The sequence below is a fragment of the Manacus vitellinus genome, unplaced genomic scaffold (genome assembly GCF_001715985.3).
Source record: "Manacus vitellinus isolate BGI_N305 unplaced genomic scaffold, ASM171598v3 scaffold_51_pilon, whole genome shotgun sequence".
Taxonomy (NCBI): domain Eukaryota; kingdom Metazoa; phylum Chordata; class Aves; order Passeriformes; family Pipridae; genus Manacus; species Manacus vitellinus.
Genome location: NW_021940620.1, coordinates 4,797,182 through 4,815,180, shown reverse-complemented (window position 1 = coordinate 4,815,180; position 17,999 = coordinate 4,797,182). Strand labels below are relative to the sequence as shown.

The window sequence follows — 17,999 nt, the reverse complement described above, 5'->3', positions numbered from 1 at the left end:
GAGAGATGGACAGATCCCACTTTCGCAGCCCAGTCTCCCATGTTTTTACTCCCCAGCTCTGGTTCTTGATCATTTCATACCATAGCTCCTCTCTCTCTTCTCTCTTTCTTTGTGCTGTAGGAAAAATGTTCAAGTCTCTGGATCTGAGCTTGATTGTGGAGTTCATCCTGATGTTCTATAAGGACAAACCCATTGACTGGCTGCTGGATCACATCCTTTGGGTGAAAGTCTGCAACCCTGAGAAAGATGCAGTACGTGAACAACCTCAGTTGAAGGGAAACCTTCTGTGGTGTGTGGGCAAATGTGTGCTTGGCTGTGTCTCCAGAGGACCTTCTCTGTGAGCTCTGGTGCTAACTGACTTTGCACCGATCCGTGCCATCCCTGTGGAGAGTGCCACAGGGTGCCCCTGTGGATTGTGCAAGCAGAGACCTGGGAGTTCAGGCTTTTGTATTCTGCAGCTGCCAGAAAAGGCATTATTTCTGCGTCTAAGCACTAACAGGGTATTCCTCCTCCAGTCCTCGAGGACAGTAGCCATTCCCCATTCTTCTGCATTGTTTTTCATTCCGGTGTGGTTCTCTCCCTGAAGCCATTCCCTGCTCGCTGACTGTAACCCCGGAATGACCCTTTGACGCCAGCCCCGTGTGCCGGAGCGCCCGGAGCACACATGGAGGCTGCCCAGAGAGCTCACCCAGGATGACCCAGAGCAAGCCCGCCCTGCACAGTCTGCCAGAGTGAAGCCAGAGCACACAAAGCTCTTGTCAGGGTTTCTAGGAGGGTGCAGAGAGGTGAAATGGGCTCTGTTTTCATGCTGCCATCTCGTTTGCAGAGCCATGTCCATACAAAGCCATGAGCTCTCGCGCCCTGCAGAGGTTGTGCTTGAGCTCCCAGCAGCAGCAGCAGTGAGGGGCTCAAGTGAGTGGGAAGGGCAGAGGAGGAATGTGTGTGGCAGCAGGTGAAAGATGAGCTCACCACCAGATACTCTTCTGTCTCCCCTCTGAACATACTGTGTTTACTCAAATGCTTGTTCACCCTCCTCCCCCGGTGGAGAACAAGCAGTGGAGTCCCCATGCAGAGCTTGGAGCCAGTCACTTAGGACAGACCTCATGGTCACAACTACATTGTGGTGACAAATGCCAGAGCAAGTGGTTACTCTGGGAATTAATATTGTATTTATGTCTTGAGAGGATGGGACATACTCAGGGCTCTGCAGAATTGAGGCAAGGATGTGGTTTAATTTGACCTGATCCCTGGCAGACCATGGTGTCAGCTCCAATCCCCCTTATGCAGCAGGACCAGTCTCAGATCATGTCCATTGAGTCCTCCTGGCAGTTTAAACCATGTGCTCAGGTGTGACAAAGCAATCCCCAGACCTGTCCAGCAGCCCCCATAGTCCTCACAACCATGGGCAAAGCCAGGTTGTTGGATGCTGGGATGGAGCTGGGAATGATGCTGCTGTCTGTGCCCCCACCTTCGAAATCCTCAGCTTGAGCACTGATTAAATGCAGGTCCTGCTGTGCAGGCTCATCTTCTCCTTAACTCATCTGCACTCATCTTTTCCTACCTGGCGGAACCAAGGTTTTCCCAGGGGAAACTGCAAACCTCTTAAACATGTTGCCTTTTTAAAAATTAACCTACTTTCCATGTGGATTTCTGGCTCCTTTCCCCCACTGTTTGCATGATTAACTCTGCACAGCTCTCTTTCAAACATGACTTTCCCTTGTAAATCCCACTGTGCAGAATCAAATTGGTAGCAGGGAGGATTTGTCTTTTTGATTGAAAGTTTGTTTGACCTGAGCTTTTGGTAAGTGCTTTGCCTGCTCTGGATATATTCTGCTCTTTCTTTTTTAACTAATTTTAGATTTACCTGTGGTAGAGCTGTGTGAAAGGATGACCTTCTTACCACCAACTGAGCCATTCCCCCTCCTGGCTTGGCTGAGACAAGACTGCTTTCAGCAAATGTTTCTTTAGCAGAAGGGGAAAAGGGGAGAAAGAGAAATCAGGAGATGCTGTAGCTCCCTCCATTCCCCTTCCTCCTCTTCTCCTCATCCAGAGTGAGATAGACCTGGTGGGGTTGCATCCAGTGTTGCTGGCAATGAGTAGGCTCTGTCCCATTAGCATGGCTGGTTTTAATTTTCTAATGTAACGTGAGCTGGATTAGGGGATTATCTCCTTTGCAGCTTGCAGGGGTCATGCCTGGAATTTCCCAGCTCCCTGCGCTGTGGCAGTGGCCTGTGCAGGCAGCCCTTGGTGGGGGCTTGGTTTGGTGCCCTGTCTGTGACAGGCATCCAGTGACACAGCACCCGTGGTGGGATTTCTGCCGGGGTTTCTCCTGGGTGAGAGGCTGCAAGAGCAGATGGTGTTAGGGGTGTGCATGCATTTCTGTTCCTGGAAAAAGCAAAAGCCGGATAACAAATACCCTCTCTGTGCAGTTTTTAACCAGTATTTTTGTCCTGCTCCCCCAAACTGAGAGAAATGAACTATTTTTGAAATGTGAGTTCTCACCTCCCCACGCTCTCAGTGTTTTTCCCTTTTGTCCTTTATTCCCTCTCCATCGTCTCTCTCCCTCCACACCATGAAAAATCACTGCCTGGATTAGAGTTGCGTCTCCAAGTTTATTTATGTGGTGGATAGGCATGAAACAGCCCAGCAGCTTTGACAATGGCACGTGCTGAACATCTCCTTACAGCACCTGCCAGCAAACTGGAAACTGCCCATCCAAAAAGAGCCCACACTTAGTACCTGTTCACCTGGGCTCTGAGTCATCCCAGGACTTACTGTACCTTCAGACATCAGTGATCCCAAGCTCTGAGTTGTAGGAAAAAAGCTTTCCCAATAAGCCAAGGACAAAAGAAACTAAATTCTCTGGCTGTCCCTGCTGACAGCACAGACAGGTTTTGCTCAGCATTCTAAACTATGCTTGGCAAGGAGAAATTTGGCACTTAGACCTGGATACTCTGGCTGCCCAGCAGAGCCCTGTGGGCAAGTGGCCGAGAGTCACTCAGTTTCTCCAGAGTGTGGCCAAAAGCCCTCTTGCCTTATTGGAGCCTAAATAACACAGCAGGGCACAGAGATGGAGAGGCAGGGCTGTCTGTCACTCCTCGTGCCCTTGTCCATCCCTCTCGGGGGCCACAGTTGCCCGCAGAGGTTTGAGCCCGGGGCACAGCAGGATTGTCTCGTTTCAGAAACACTGCGACAGGCAGAAGGCAAACCTGAGGATCCGCTTCAAGCCCTCGCTCTTCCAGCACGTGGGAACCCACTCCTCCTTGGCTGGGAAGATACAGAAGCTGAAGGTGGGTACCAGCTGCCTGTCCAAGCTGCAGGTGGCCTGTCCTGCAGGCACCTGGGAACTGGCTGCCTTTGGGTGGGGACATCAGTGACAGCAGCTGGTGGGATGGTGGCAGCTGGATTTCTGTGCAGTGATTGTGTTTTATTCTGAGTTACAGTGAGCTCAGATAGCTCCTGCTCCTCAGAATGGCAGTGACATGCACCAAGAGTCACTGCAAGTTCTTAAGCCTTGGTACCGGTCCTGGCCACCCATCCAAAGTGCCAAACCGGGCAAGTGACTTCGAAGCATCTACTGAAAAGCCCTGGAGAGATGACTCCTGGATTGGTCTGACTTCCTTTCCACCCCACTCCATGTTCCTGGGATTTGGTGATAGGTGAACTAGAGCTTGCTATGTGGGAGCTTAAATTGTTGATGTGTGTTTAAACATCAACAAAATCAAGCTTCCCACAACTACATGTGCAGGACCCATAGACATATCCCTGGGCTGTGCTCATCCCATGTCTGTGTGATTCCCAGGGAAATGGGTGGTGTAATCCAGTTTGTATCACAGTTCAGTGCCCATCAGGCTGTGTAATCCAGTCATTTTTATGCTATTGTCCCTCTCCCAGCTGCCTTCTCCTCAGGTGTAAGGACTGTTTCCAGAGCTCCTGGGGGAGGGACATGCGTTCAGGGACATTTGGGCAATGAAAGGCTCTTTGGTGCTGGATCAGAGTGCAGAGCAGAAGTGTTTCTCTGTGCTGTCTCTCCTGAAACTCTGTCCTGGGATCCAGTCACGCATTCCCCTGCCTGGTGCCTTCCCCAGATCACTTCCATCCCTCATCCTTCTGTGCTGTGCAAATGGAGAGCTTTTAATTTGCGGTGCCTTGTTGCTGGGACCTCAGTTCCTCACAAGCAAGAGCAGCTCATGGCTCCTCTCTGCCCTTTTGCTTTGTGCCCCACAAGGACAAGGACTTTGGAAAGCAGGCGCTGCGAAAAGAGCACGTCAACCCTCCTGCTGAGGTGAGCACCAGCCTGAAAACCTACCAGCACTTCACCTTGGAGAAGGCTTACCAGCGGGAGGACTTCTTCTGGGCCTTCACTCCCACTGCAGGAGACTTCATCAGATTCCGCTTCTTCAAACCGCTCCGGATCGAAAGGCCAGTGCTCGGGTGGGGTCAGCAGGGGGGTGTGGGGACAGCCTGGAGCATGCAGAGACACTTGCATTTTGCTCTTCTGGCAATTTAAATTTCTTGCCCATCTCCTCCGTGGCTGTCCAAGAGGAGGGAGCAGTGCTCCTGCCGGGGGAGGATAATTTGACTTTGCTGATTTGACCCTTTTCTGGTGGGACTGTGTTTGCCAGAGCCCCCTTTGCTTTCCTGCACTTGTGAGCAGTCCGTGAGTTAGGTAGTCTGGCACAGAAGGTCTCCTTCCAAGCCATGTGCCATGGGCTTTTTGGGAAGGTGCCTGGTAGGTTGAGCTGTCTGATGATTCAACTGGGGTGAAAGCCATCATGTCCCCCCTCGCTCAGTGTGGGTTTCCATGGCTTTGGTCTCTGCCACAGGTTCTTCTTCCGCAGCGGGAACATCGAGCATCCAGAAGACAAACTTTTCAACACGACCGTGGAGGTTCTGCCGTTTGATGTGAGTGTTTTATTGAGAATTGAGGTGAGGGTGGAGTGCGAAGCAAAAGGGGTTTGAGAGAAGGGAACTGCTTTAAGCCACCAGGAAAATCTTAACAAGACTCAGGTGCCTCTGAGAGGTGCTGGCTGGGAGCCAGAGGGTCACACCCGGTGTGATGCCACCTCAGGAATGCAGCTGAGCATCGCTGTGGAAGCAGTCCCTGCCTGCAGAGAGGATGCTCAAATGGGTGGGATGGCCGCAGAGGAGGGGATGGAGCCAGGATGGTGCAGTGGAAGCAGCAGCCTGAGGACAGCAAATGTTCTCTTCTTTTGGGGCATGAGGCTCAGGGTGCCAGGCAGGGAATGAGGTGCCAGGGCCTGCTGGCATGGGCAGCTCTGGGTTTGCTGCTGTTCCTTGGGGCTTTTGGGTGGCTCTTGCCACTGGCCTTGCACAACACCTTTCTCTTTCTGCAGAGCCTGCAGTCGGATAAAGAAGCTTTGCAGGAGGGAAGAGGTGCAGTCGTCAAATACCGCAGGACACTGGATGGCTACATCCAGATAGGTACAGTGGGGCACAGGGTGGCAAAGTGTCTGCTGGGTTTGATGACACGTCCTCACCTGCATGTGAATCAAGACCCTTAGTTCTGTTTGCTTGGCAAAGAGTCATTTCTGCTTGCCAGGAGCCAGGTTGGAACAGGATTTAATTATTGTTGTCTCCTTTGCTCCACTGCCCTCCATCTAACACCAGGTTGTCCTCTTCAGGTAGTTTTTGGTCTTGCATTTCTGCCTGTCTCTGCTCAGAGCTGGGACCAAATTATGCAGATTACCCAGTTGCTTAACCTGGGGTTAAAATCCTCCACCGTGGGTGATTTTGTGGTCTCAGTACTCACACCATTTGCAGGTCAGACTTTGTCTCTTGCCACCTAAACTTGTTTTAGTGCTTGTCCTGCCCTTGGACAAGAATGAGTGATTGCTGCCTATGGGGACCTGCTGGTGTGGAGTGCAGCCCTGGTGTCCCTCCTAAGATGTCTTTTTTTTTCAAATTGATAAATAAAAGAAAAATTCCCTGGGATGTGTAGCACTTTGCCACTTTAGCATTTGTCTGCATGCTGGCCTGTTTATCCTAGTTGCATTTTCAAAAAAAAAGAAAATCACACCCAAAAAGGGTGAAAGGGTGTCAGGCCACTCTGTCCCCTTTTACACAGCAGCAATAAGTAGCCAAATACTCCCCTTTTTGTTTTGTTCAACTGATTTTTGTTCCCCAAAGTGTGGCATTTTGCACTGTTTGGCCATCCACACTGCTGGTTTTCAGCCCATCTCACGTTGGGGAGCTGTGGGCAGGGGCTGCCATGGTGGCTCGTGGTGCCCTCAGGGAGGGGGGAAGGTGGAGGGGCGATGCCAGGGGACTGTCCCTGCATCACCCATGTGCTGTCTCCACCAGGCTCGTTCTCCAAGGGTGTTGCAGAGGGCGAGGTGGACCCGTCCTTCGGGCCGCTGGAGGCCATCAGGCTGTCCATCCAGAGCGACTCCCCGGTGTGGATCATCCTGAGCGAGGTCAGCTGGGCTCCCTCAGCAGGTCCCCACTGCAGCCCCACACGTCGCCCTGATCCCATCCCTCTCTTCTTTCAGATTTTTATCAAAAAAGCAGAGTGAAACGGGCATGAGGCAGAACGGACACACTTGTGGATCCCTGGTCCTGCTCCCTCCCTCCCGCTCCCTCCTCCCCGCGGCGCCTTGCCCGGACAAGGACAGTGCAGGGCCGGCTGCTGGAGGCAGACAGACAGCAGCAAAGCTGCTGCCGGGCTGGCACCACCATCCCTAGTGGTGCTGTGGGGCCAGGACGCCCGTCATCTTCTCCAGAAGAGGAACAGAAAGCAAAACCCAACCCCCCGTGCAAAGGGCTGGCTTTGCTCCGCTCCCTCGGCCCCTCGGGATGCTGGCTGCCGCTCGGGACACACGGACACAGGGGACAGTTTGGGGTCGGGATGAGCTTTAGTGAGCATGGGGACAAAAAGCACCTTCAGCCCAGGACAGGGCAATCTCTGGCTGTATTTGGGGACAGAGCAGGGCTTGGTCACGGTGAGTCCTGCCAGCTGATCCCACCAGCGTGCTGGGATGGAGGCGGCCAGGGACCGAGGTCTGCCCTGCCCTCGCCCAGGCAACAGTCCTGGCCACAGCTGAGGATTAAGCGAGGTCAAAGACTGACCCTCCTTCAGCAGAGGAGGAATGAATCCGAAGGGGTTGGAGCTATGAGTATGGCAGGGAAAACAAAAAAATAAAATACGCCACACTGTGCCTGCCAGCGTTGATCACAGCCCCTTGACTCACGGTGAAGTCTCCAGTGTCTTCATGCCTTGAGATTGAGTGCAGAAACCATCTTTTTTAAATAACTATTTCAGTTATTTGTTGATGTGAGGTTTTTTTGGGGAAAAAAAAAAAGCAGAAGTAGCCCAGTTCAAAAATAGTAGGGATTAGTGTAAATCCCAATGTCCTTTCAGCTATACACTGGAATGCATTATACTACTTTAATGTGCTGTATTTTTTATTATTGGATACATTTGATTTTTCAAGTACATCTCTCTATATAAATATATAAAATAATGTGCACTGTAATAAAAGCTAAATTTAAACCTTTGGTGCAGCAGTGAAAGTCACTTGCAGCAGGGCTGCTTTAGTCACCTGTCAACCCCAAGTTCACAGTGGAAGGTGAAATCTAGAGAGGACAAAGTCCTGCTGGGGTTAGGTGATAAATGAAGCCAGGGCCAAGCCAAGGTCATTAAGTCAATGCTAAGAACAGACTTTAGCACTATTTGCTTTTCTGCCAATATTTGGATATGGTTATAGACAAGTTTACCCATCCTTTCCAGTTAATCACAGCAGCTTTTCCTATGAAACCCAGTCCCCAGCCCTCAGATGTTCTCACACCAGTTCCCAAGCACGTTTGACAATCACAGGTGATTTCTACTGAGAAAAGGAATTTATTTTTGTGCATCCATTATGTGATCCTTCCAACACAGATCATTACAGCAGTAAGGAGGAGAGACGACAGCATGCGGGTCAATCTGTGCTCCACGAGGCAGAGCCAAAGGCATTTCAGAGCAGACAGTGCTACAAAACCCAGCAGTGAAGCAGGGGCTGGACAGCATTTTCTTCCTATGATCTCTGAAGAGCAGAGGAGTGCCAGCATCAACCCTCTTCAGAGGGGGACCACAGAGCCAGGGAGGCACTCACTCCCTGACTGTGCCAGCCGACTGTTTTTGGGAGAGCCATGGCCCCTCTCACTGGGCACTGTGTTGCTGGAGGGGCTGTGCCAGTGCTGCCATTCATGTGGAGGAGTGGGGCTGCAGGAAGCGTGCCAGGAGCCCAACCATTGCCAGCCCCAGCAGCAGCCAGAGCAGCAAGGCACTGGCATACATTGGTCCCAAGCTGGGCAGGAGAAAACACTCAGGTCAGACACCGCCAGCCCATCTGGGACACAAGGTGTGCTGACAGGGCTTGGCATCCCCCCCCTCCTTTGAGACAGTCAGGGAAGAAGTGACACAGCCACGAGCACATGGGGCAGGAGGGGAGGAGAAGGAGGTGATGCAAATCTGCCTTCAGTCCCACCCGTGGGAAGGAAACCTGCTGCGGGGGCCACATCCTGTCCCCAGCCTCCCTGGGCTGGTGTGGGGTGCTTACACCCAGGGCTGGGTACTCACCGTCCCTGCGCAGCCTCGGTGTATCCCTGGAAGTACTTGAGGCGGGTGTAGAGGTACAGCAGCCCACATGCCACAGCCACACCTGTGGGGGAGAGGGGAGTCGAGTTCTGACAGGGCCAGGGGTCCCTGGACACTGCTGGGGCTGCATTCCAGCACAAGCACCCACATCCCTGCTTCCCCCCGCAGATGGGGCATGACCCTGAGAACCAGATGCAGAGGGACTAAGCTTTGAACCACTGCGGGAGTTTAAACGGGTTTTCTTCCTTCCCTTCTTGTGAGGGATGAACTTCTCTGCCCCCCAGAGTTGCCCTGGCAACACTCCCTTCCACGGTCTTTCCTTGCAACTTCCCTCTGGCAGCAACCAAGCCCCTGAACTCACTTGGTACAGCATAGACAGTGGATGAGTAACAGTTTGGGTTGTGGTTTCTCATTCTGACATAGCAATTTGGGTATCATGTGGCAGCTTTGCCTCAGATTGCTGCCCCCCTTGGCACTCTGGGACAGCCTGACCTTATCTAAGAGAAGCAGCACAGTGGGACAGCCAGGCTCTGCCAAAGGAGCAAGGGCTGCCAGTGCCTGCTCCTCCAGGCAGAAGGGAGGCTCAGCTGCTCCCAGCAGCTTCATGGATGCTGGAGTTGAGGTGCTCCTTGGTCCGTCCGGCGAAAGGGGAACTTGGCCTCACAGGTACAGAGAGAAAGTGTCTGAGTTGCAGTGGGATTTAAACTGGGGGGCTTTTTTGGTTTGTGCACATGGCTTGGGGTTTTCCCCCATCCCTCTCACCTTGATGGAAGAAGATTCCAGCAATCCAGAGGAGCGAAATGAAGATTGGGAAGTACTCTGAGCAGTTTGCCCTGGTGAGAACAAGAGATGAGAATTAAAACTGCCTCATATGTCAGAGCCCGGTTAACCAAGGCCAGAGAAGGGAGCTGGAAACACACATCAGAGCAAACCAAAACCCTGGAATGACGAGCCACGGCTGAGGTGGAGATTTGTCTCTGCTGGACCCTCGACAGGCTCTATCCTGGCCCCACAAACAGCACTGCCAGAGAGCTGCTGCACCTACAGCTGCTGGGGGAGAGGCTCCTTGTCAGTATTGAAGGAGATTTCTCTTCCCCTTGGACACCCAAATTTGCATGTCACACAAGTCACAGTCCAAGAAAGTTTTCTCCCAGATAAAATTCAGCAGTAAGTGATCAGATCTGCAGCCAGGTTTTCTTCTTCCTTTTTCTCTTAGTGAAAAAAATAGTTTTTCTGCAAGAAAGGACAGTAGGAGCTGTGCTATTAAAGACATTCGTTTTGGTTCTCAGTTTCTCCTCCTTTTTACCATTCCCTAGGCAATTTAATCTTAATTTTGGCCCAGAATTTACCAACCTCTGGGGAATGGAGCCAAACTGGGAGCTGGAAAAAGGCTGAAGAACCCTGTGCTGCAAATAGGAGTTTGAGCCTCAGTGAGGGGAGGCTGCCAGGTTTCGTCAAATGAGTAATACATCAATACCATTTTTCCTTTATATATATATATATATATATATATACAACATTATCCATTTGCCTTTCCACAGGGAAAAATAGGGGAAAAACCCACAAAGAGGCAATAGCTTTTTTCAAATCTGAGTTCCCTGAGGTCACCTTCTCTGTGGATCATAGCAGAGGGCTTCCCAGCACACCACAGCCCATGGCACGACTTGGTTGACACACATTTAATAGTAAAGTATTTAATTAAAAGCCACATCAGCAGAGTGAGGCTGATGCCTCCATGCAGGCTGGCCTTCCATGGCACCACAGAAGGACTCAAGGGGGTGTTTTTGTCACTCCACAAATGTTTCCTGCACACTGGCAAGGGAATGCAGGCTGCTTTGTTCAGCATTTAGTGCTGTGCTGGAACTACCCTTCAAACCAGCTCCGGCCAATTCCTTTCATTCGCTTACAAAACAGAACGACTGAGATGAAAGATGGAATCTGGTGCTTGCTGGAAGCTGAGGGGATCTGTGAACGCTTCCAGTTTAGCTCCAGCATTGCTCTCTCCATAGGAACAGAGCAAAAAGAAACAGCCCTCAGCATGGGCCCACCAGGGCTGACTCTCACAGTACAGTGGCTTCTGAGAGGGAAAAAATTAAAACACCCTCGTAGCTGGTTCTTCCAGCAAGGCCCTTTGCTTCAATTCAACAGCAAAAACTTACAGGCAAATGTCAGGTTATTAATATATCTTCGGCTGCTCTCACGATTTGGAGCCAATGGTAGTATTAAATTTAATGATTCTAAGCATTAATGCTCCACACCTCTTTCATATGGCCACTAATTTGTAATTTGGCTGCCTCATGGTGCCAGAAGGAGGATTATCATGGTTGGACAGAAACACCCCAGCCAAAGGGCTCTAAATTAGAACTCAGACCTCTGCACGCAGAGCATTGAAAAAAAAAAATCTAATATCAGTAACAACAAGTGAAAAGGAGACTTGAGGGTGACCAGTCTCTCCTGACAGTGACAGTTGACTCAAGTCATATCTAGACAAAGTCATCACAACAAAGACAAAATCTTACTGAGCTCTGAAGATCCGCTCAAACTCAGGGTGACCTGTTGTTTCAGGAGGGGAGATCTTGTACTTCCGACGGGCATAGATCACCTGCAGTGCAAAATAGGCTAAAAACAGAACAACACAGGAATGGTAACAGTCCAGCAGTGTTTGTTTAGCAAAGTTTTATCTAGCTTGGAATCAAGCAAGTGGTTAGAATAAAAGAGTCGATACGATCTGGGTCCAACGTCCAGGGCTGTCACACATGACCTGGTATAAATGTGCATTTATTTCATGCTTGCACTTTAAATTCAGCTTTGGTTGTCCTGGCACAGCACTGGAGCTGGATGGCACTTTGCATTATCTCATATCCTTGGTGCTGCTCCCCAGCAGAACAAACACAGCAGGTCCTGCAAAGAACAACAAAACCTTCCCAAGTCCATTCCCGTCACAGAATTACTTCTTAATCTTGCATTTTGTGTTTAGAGTATCCATACACCCTCTGCCAGTCTGATGGGAATGATGTATAACATTTTCCACTATTCCTAATGGGTGCAAAGCATTCCTAGTGGGTGCAAAGCCTTTATACAAGGATGGTCCACATCACAGAGCAGCATCCAAGCTGTCAAGCACTGGGATATCATTAAGTCAATTAGAGATGTTCATAATCATGGCAACAAAAGGAAATGGGGAAGGGGGTGATTATTTTTTCCCCTTCATTCCTGCAGGGGAGCCCCAAGGCTCCAGCAGTTCAAGGAGCAGAGGTGCTGCCAATACCTGCTATGAGGCTGTGCCAGGTTTGGGCTGAGGCACTGACTTGGTGTCTGCTACACCAGTTCTTTGTACATTTGTAAAGGACATGGAAAGTCACTTTAAAACAATGGAAACATGAAGATTTGGACTGTTCCATTATTTATTGGAAGTGCTTACTCCCATAGCTGATTGCTGATGCTTCAAGTGTTTTTATTTAGGTGCACCACTACACTGCTGATTTTATTGAAAACTCCTAATTTCATATAGGAGAAAACTAAATTATAAAAACAATTACTCTGGTGGCTGTGGCGGTGTCACTGAGACACTTGGATGAGCAGATAGCAACTCACACAGCAATATTTCCAGGGCATCACACAGAGACAAGGAGCCAGGGTGCAAGGCCTGCCTTGTGGACTGTCTCATTGTAACAAAGATAAAGGCAGAACAGCAGGATAGAGAAGGGGAAGTAGGGACAGATGTTCCAAGATTAAAGATAAGATGTGTGCCTGCAGAAAAGCATTAGAACATATGTAGAAGGGAACTAGAAATGTAAATAATCTGACGCTATGTGACAATGTGTATCACAACATTTTAGTAATTTAAATACACAGACATTCCTTGAAGAACACACTTTAGAACAATTAAGCATGTTCTAGTGTCTTCCACAGTGATCCAGCCCTAAATGAGAGGTGCTGAGAGAGCAAGGAAGGGAGATTCTTCTTTTTTGGGAAGAATCAGTCCCCAAAAGCACTTCTCAGAATGATGTGTTCATAAAACCCACACTGCACGAGCCTTCTCAGCATGGACTTTCAGAGAGAAAAAATTCAACCTACTCTGTAGATCCTTTCAAACCATTTTTTTTGTGATTCATGTCTCGACCTTAATCACCTGTGTGGATTCCCACGTGGCTTGCAGGGACTGAGCTCTCCCTGAACTTTGCTCCTTGGTGGAAATATTCTTCATTCTCTATTTGATTATGTCCACACACTTGTCAAACCATATCATAGCTGTTATCTGCCACATTTGAGTGAACATGGCAAACAAGCCCTGTGGGACCTGACAGACAGTGACATTGCATAAGCTTCCTTTCCTTTGAAGTAAAATAAAGGAGGGGGGAAACCTGGTGTAGAATAATTCTGCTGTGTGGTACTGTGTTCACCACAGGGCTGGGGCACATATCTGTGGGGCAGAAAATTCAAAAGAAAAAATAACAATCAACCAATGCTGTAACTAAGCTCAGCCATTAAACTGCATCTCCTAGACCAGGATGTGATGGAGGAATATTCATAGGTACAGCCCATTTCTGTGCTTCAGTGCTCACCTGCTCAGAATGAACCCCAGATCTGTAACTCACCTACAGAATGCCCCCTCAAAACATGCAAAGAAAGCCACTGCACAGCTCTGGCTCACAGTGACACGAGCAACATGTATTTCATACCAGTAGATAGAAAGAAAACACATAGTACTTTGCCATTGCTCCTTGGCTTCCCATGCAGGAACCATAAAACCAGGATACTTTATCCAATCTAACACAGATAGGAGGGTGGCGATGCTTGCTGTTTATCTGCTGGCTTCACACCTGGGTATGGTTTGCATAGCATGAAAGCAAAATGCCTAAGGCTTCGACCTCTAAAAAAAAGTACCTGAAGTCCCCATAAAAGAGATATATTTGAGACAAAACTGCTATCTAGGGATTTGCTACTGAAGGGTTCCCAAAGGAAAAGGGCTTAGCAGCATTTCTGTAACTCAATTTTAAGTTTTCTTCATGTCTTCTCTTTGCATACTAAATGCTCCCTCACCCCCACTTAGTTTAATAACAAAACAATTCATAATATAGAAGCATCTTCCATTTGTAGTTGCAGATATTTCCCTTTAAATTGCTTGAGTGGAAATTATGATAGAAATCTTGAGCTCTATTCTTCAAGTTGCATATTTGTATTTTAAATAATACTTATACTAAGAGATTTATCATCTGATGGCTAAAAATACATGAGGCTGCTCAGAGATTCACATCCATTTGCAAGCAGAGGTGTGATAGCTCTACAGTGAATTAATTCAGTAATTAATTCACAAACCTTCCCTTATAGAAATCTGAAGATTTCAATATAATGGGGGCTCTGTCCCCACCCCAGGCAGGGGAGTGTCCCCTTCCATGAACCTCCTGAAGCCTAAGGGGGAGAGACTTTGCCCAAAGGACCCACAATTAAACAGAGCTTGGCAACAACACTGCTCTTTCTGAAAGGTCTAAACGCATCTATTTATACCATGAGAAGTCAGTGAGTTCCTCTGAAGGTGTCTGTGTCTATTTCTGACCAGAAGAGCTTGCATTAGTTTCCAAATTACTGTACTGTCAGTTCATCTCGTCATCTGCTCTGTGCAGTTAAGCTGTAAGGACACATGATGATATTGGTCACTGTGTGCATGAGGCTCTTTTCTCTGTACATACCATGTCTGTACACCAACCTCTTCATCAGCACACTTATAAACCTGCCTTCATTTTGGCTACCTCCAGCCACTCCAAGTTATATACTGCCTGCTAAAATTCAAGCACTAACTATTTTACTTTAAGAACATTCTACTGAAATCGTTTTAAGCCTAACAGTTTTACTTGCTGGTTTGAGGTTTGCAGATCATTCTAGTCCCCGTTAAATAACGACCACCCTCAGGCATGACACTTCTGCCACGAATAGCCAAACATTTGTATCATTTTACCATGCTGGAAAATAGCAGCTTTCACTCCATAGAGACTCCAAGAAAAATACAGGAACCACGTTTCTCAAAGTTTAACGTAATGAGCCCAACACTACCGAGCACTGTATAAAGGGCATTTACCTTGCTCCAGGACTCCCAAAACCGTGATGGTGGCCAGCTGGTCTATCTGATCCCTCATGGTGCTGACTGGAGCAAACCCCAGCCAGGTGTGATGGGTACAGCTGCACCCCAAACCTCTCTCCCACCTCCCAATACCACACACTTCAACAGAACTGAGTTATTCCCCTGAACACAGGTGTTTCCTCCACCACACCTCAACTCACCTTAACTCTCTCCACACCACAGGGTTTTCCAAAGCAGGCAGCCACCAGAAAATGTCTATTCCAGCCAATGATGGAACAGCAAAAACCTTTGCATGGGCAAACTGTGAAATTCTTGTAATTATATTTACAGATTTTACATGACGATTGAATTATATGTTGCCAGCAATGGGAAAGATGATGGAATTCTTTCCAGCCCTTTTGTTGCTGGTTTTAATGAGCTCTGAAGCATCTCAATTATGTGAGAGGTTGTAAAAATTATTAACAAGCATTTGAAAATTAATGACTTGACCTTCTGTTCTTATTCCAAGCAGTGGAGTTGACCACGTTCAAGATTTGCTGCACTCCAGCTGGAATAAGTTAATTCTGCTACTGGGTTCTGTAACTTTGAAAAGAGCATTCAGGTATTTTATGCTACTAATTACTGCTCTAAGGTTACCAAATAAGAATAAAGTTCTTTTCTAGCACTCACTCACCTTTTGCAGTTTTCTGATGTTTTTAAGATTCTGCAGTACAAATCTTTTCCTGGCTATCATACAAAATAAAAGTTATCAGTTCCAAATGGAAGGCAGCAGAGGATGTAGAAATAGACCCTCAAAAATGTTACACTGACATCAGAATTGTAAAACATAAAATTTGAAAACCAGCAATATTTTAGCACTGAGTAACTTCTTTCCCCACTCCACAAAAGTAAAATATGTATCAGTTCAAAACATTATCTTGTGTTTTGGAGCAATTTCATATGGATGACTACTTTGGCTTTAAAACTTGTAAAATCAACTAAGGCTTTCTGTTCATTTTGAAGAGAGGGCACAGGACATGGCTGAGCCACTGCATTTTTCTCTGTTCAGTCACATACACAAACCCTCAGTGCAGAATTTATGCACATACCAGACCTATCGTTTCTCTTGGGTGGGACAAAGCAAGTTTTTTGTTCTGGTTTGGCTCTTCATCGCCTCAAAACCCCACTGTGACAGCTCATCAAGTTGAAAACTTGTTAATGAATTCAAATATCCAGTGTTACACTTTTTGTGAATAACCACACATGTAAAAAAGCAAAACCACTCCCTTTCTCTATAAAACACTCATATGATGTGACTTCAGACTACCAGACTCAGACTGAAACAGAACAATTAACCTTAACTGAACCTATTGGTGACCCAAGATTTCACCTGGGGTGTCCAGGATAAGTTCAGAGGGGAAATGTCACCAGGAGTTCTGTTTCTGCTTATGCCAGTTCAACAAGCAATTCAGGCTTGAGAAAACACTTCCATTACAGAATTATTACATTAGTCTCAGGAAAAACACCAGCATCGAGGAAAAAACATCAAATCAGTTTCTGAGTTGGTCACGAGCTGCCACTGACTCCTTAAAATCTTTGGAAAAACACACACGTCACTTCAGTGGGGATTGCTTGGGACATTCCTGGTTTACTCAACAATAACTGAAATGCAGCATTTTTAATGGGACAATAAAGTTAATTAAGCAGTAACTTCACAGTTCCCCACAGGTTAAAATCAGCTGATCCTGGTACTGTTACTTATTACGACATTTGGTTCTTTATAAGCTTATGAAGTTATAGGTCTCCTCCTCCCTCCAAACATAACACAAAACTTTGTGGAGCAGGAATATATTAAAAAATACACTCTGGTAAGTCAGGGTGCTGTGAGGAAACCTGAAGGCTCCGAGCTGGGGCTGCAAACACAACACCTGCACAGTAAGACACCAACTTCAACACCTGGGGAATGATCCTTCAATTCTGAAGCCGTGCAGTGGCTCAGGGACTTTTCCAGCTTCAAGCCACAATCTTCACACACATTTCTGCCAGTATTTCATTCCTTGTTCAGAAACATCAACTCATGCCTGCAGAATGTGAGTCCCTGTCTCAGCTGGATTTCTGTGTGTGCCATCTGCCTACATCAAACAAGGCTTGAGGAAACCAGTTTGAACCTCAAAGGCCTGTTATTCTGAGGGAATTGGCGTATTTTTGGAACTCTACCATTTTGCACATGTGAGGTCTCAGTAGTTATTAACATCTTTTTCACCAACCACCTCTGCAGTCGAATTTCCCAGCTTAAGGTCTACAATTGCATTCCAGAAAAAAAAAAAGCCCGGAAGCAGTGGGTGCAGCATAAAGCCTTATTTTCAAACTAAAGTTTTCTAAGGCCCCTTTATCCAGTTCTGGCCTGTTTAAATGGACTTTCTGAAACTGTAAGAATTGGTAAGACACAGCAGCAGAATTTGAGCTGAGCAAAACTGTGAGTTGAGAAATGAAGGGAAGGAACCATCTCACTAGGAATGAAAATGCTGAACTCTGCTCAGCTCACACAAATGTATAAAGTCACACCATGTATGTTTAATACACTAGCAAAATATTTATTTTATAATGATAAAACAGAAGTGAAGGATTTCTTTTTGGTGTGCACCAGTAATTGTAGTAAAAGAATAAGGGGATTAATGGACTCTTTATACATTTCAATGACAAAAAATTCATAAAGGTTAGCATCAAATTCAACTGTTCTCCATTTACAAGCATAAAACTTACCATAATACCCCCCAAAACACATATATAAAGAATTATAGTTTTAAAATCTATAAAAAGTAAAAAATATACAGTCAGAAGATCTAACTCTTATTCAAATCTTTAATATAAAATTGTAAACATTTATTTACACAAAGGAAATGTGTATAACAAAATTTTGAGCACCCTTTTCAATCGTATGGTGGTTTTTGGAAGGCAGTGGATGTTGCACAGTGACACTCTCACCTTGCCTGCCCAACCAAAACCGCAGTTTATAAATAAAGCCATGGGCGGCCGGCTGGGTTCAGTTCAGGGGAGACACATTTTATTGCTCTGAAGCTGCAGCAAATGGAAAGCCCAAGTGCATTTACAGACTTGTTACAGGGCATGAGGGCAGAGCCCAGCCCTTCCCATGCACCTGTGCACATCAAAACCGTATTTTCATTTCCATTGAACTGTTCCAACCTTGTTACAGTGACACCGTATTCCCAACGGTCCGACTGCGTTATGTGGACAGGGACCAAGGCCAGAAGCCAGGGCTGTTTGGATCCTGTTCACACATGGAGACCAATGGGCATTATAAGCCAGTTTTCCTTGAATCAC

At 47.4% G+C, this 17,999-nt stretch overlaps 2 protein-coding genes across 2 annotated transcripts in view; one reads left to right on the top strand and one right to left on the bottom strand.

Annotated features, from left to right (window-relative positions):
* Positions 1–7,513, top strand: part of MGAT4B (alpha-1,3-mannosyl-glycoprotein 4-beta-N-acetylglucosaminyltransferase B) — a 47,881-nt gene extending 40,368 nt beyond the window's left edge. The window contains exons 9-15 of the mRNA XM_018081147.2: positions 121–251; positions 3,183–3,290; positions 4,229–4,422; positions 4,827–4,905; positions 5,358–5,445; positions 6,325–6,437; positions 6,513–7,513. Of these exons, the coding sequence (XP_017936636.1) occupies positions 121–251; positions 3,183–3,290; positions 4,229–4,422; positions 4,827–4,905; positions 5,358–5,445; positions 6,325–6,437; positions 6,513–6,536 (737 nt within the window). The 3' untranslated portion in view covers positions 6,537–7,513. The remainder of the gene's footprint in view (positions 1–120; positions 252–3,182; positions 3,291–4,228; positions 4,423–4,826; positions 4,906–5,357; positions 5,446–6,324; positions 6,438–6,512) is intronic.
* A 693-nt stretch (positions 7,514–8,206) lies between these two features.
* On the bottom strand, positions 8,207–14,733 carry LTC4S (leukotriene C4 synthase). Its single transcript, XM_008921024.2, has 5 exons — positions 14,676–14,733; positions 11,119–11,218; positions 9,362–9,432; positions 8,582–8,663; positions 8,207–8,309 (listed from the first exon to the last, which is right to left on the bottom strand). The coding sequence occupies exons 1-5, from the start codon at positions 14,731–14,733 to the stop codon at positions 8,207–8,209; spliced, it is 414 nt and encodes a 137-aa protein (XP_008919272.2).
* Between the last annotated feature and the right edge of the window lie 3,266 nt (positions 14,734–17,999).

Coding starts and splice junctions, on each gene's coding strand:
- LTC4S (XM_008921024.2), bottom strand. CDS start 14,733: ATGAGGGATCAGATAGACCAGCTGGCCACCATCACGGTTTTGGGAGTC. Junction 11,219..14,675: donor TTTGGGAGTCCTGGAGCAAG/GTAAATGCCCTT, acceptor TTCTGTTTTTAG/CCTATTTTGCACTGCAGGTG. Junction 8,664..9,361: donor TGGAATCTTCTTCCATCAAG/GTGAGAGGGATG, acceptor TCTCCCCCACAG/GTGTGGCTGTGGCATGTGGG.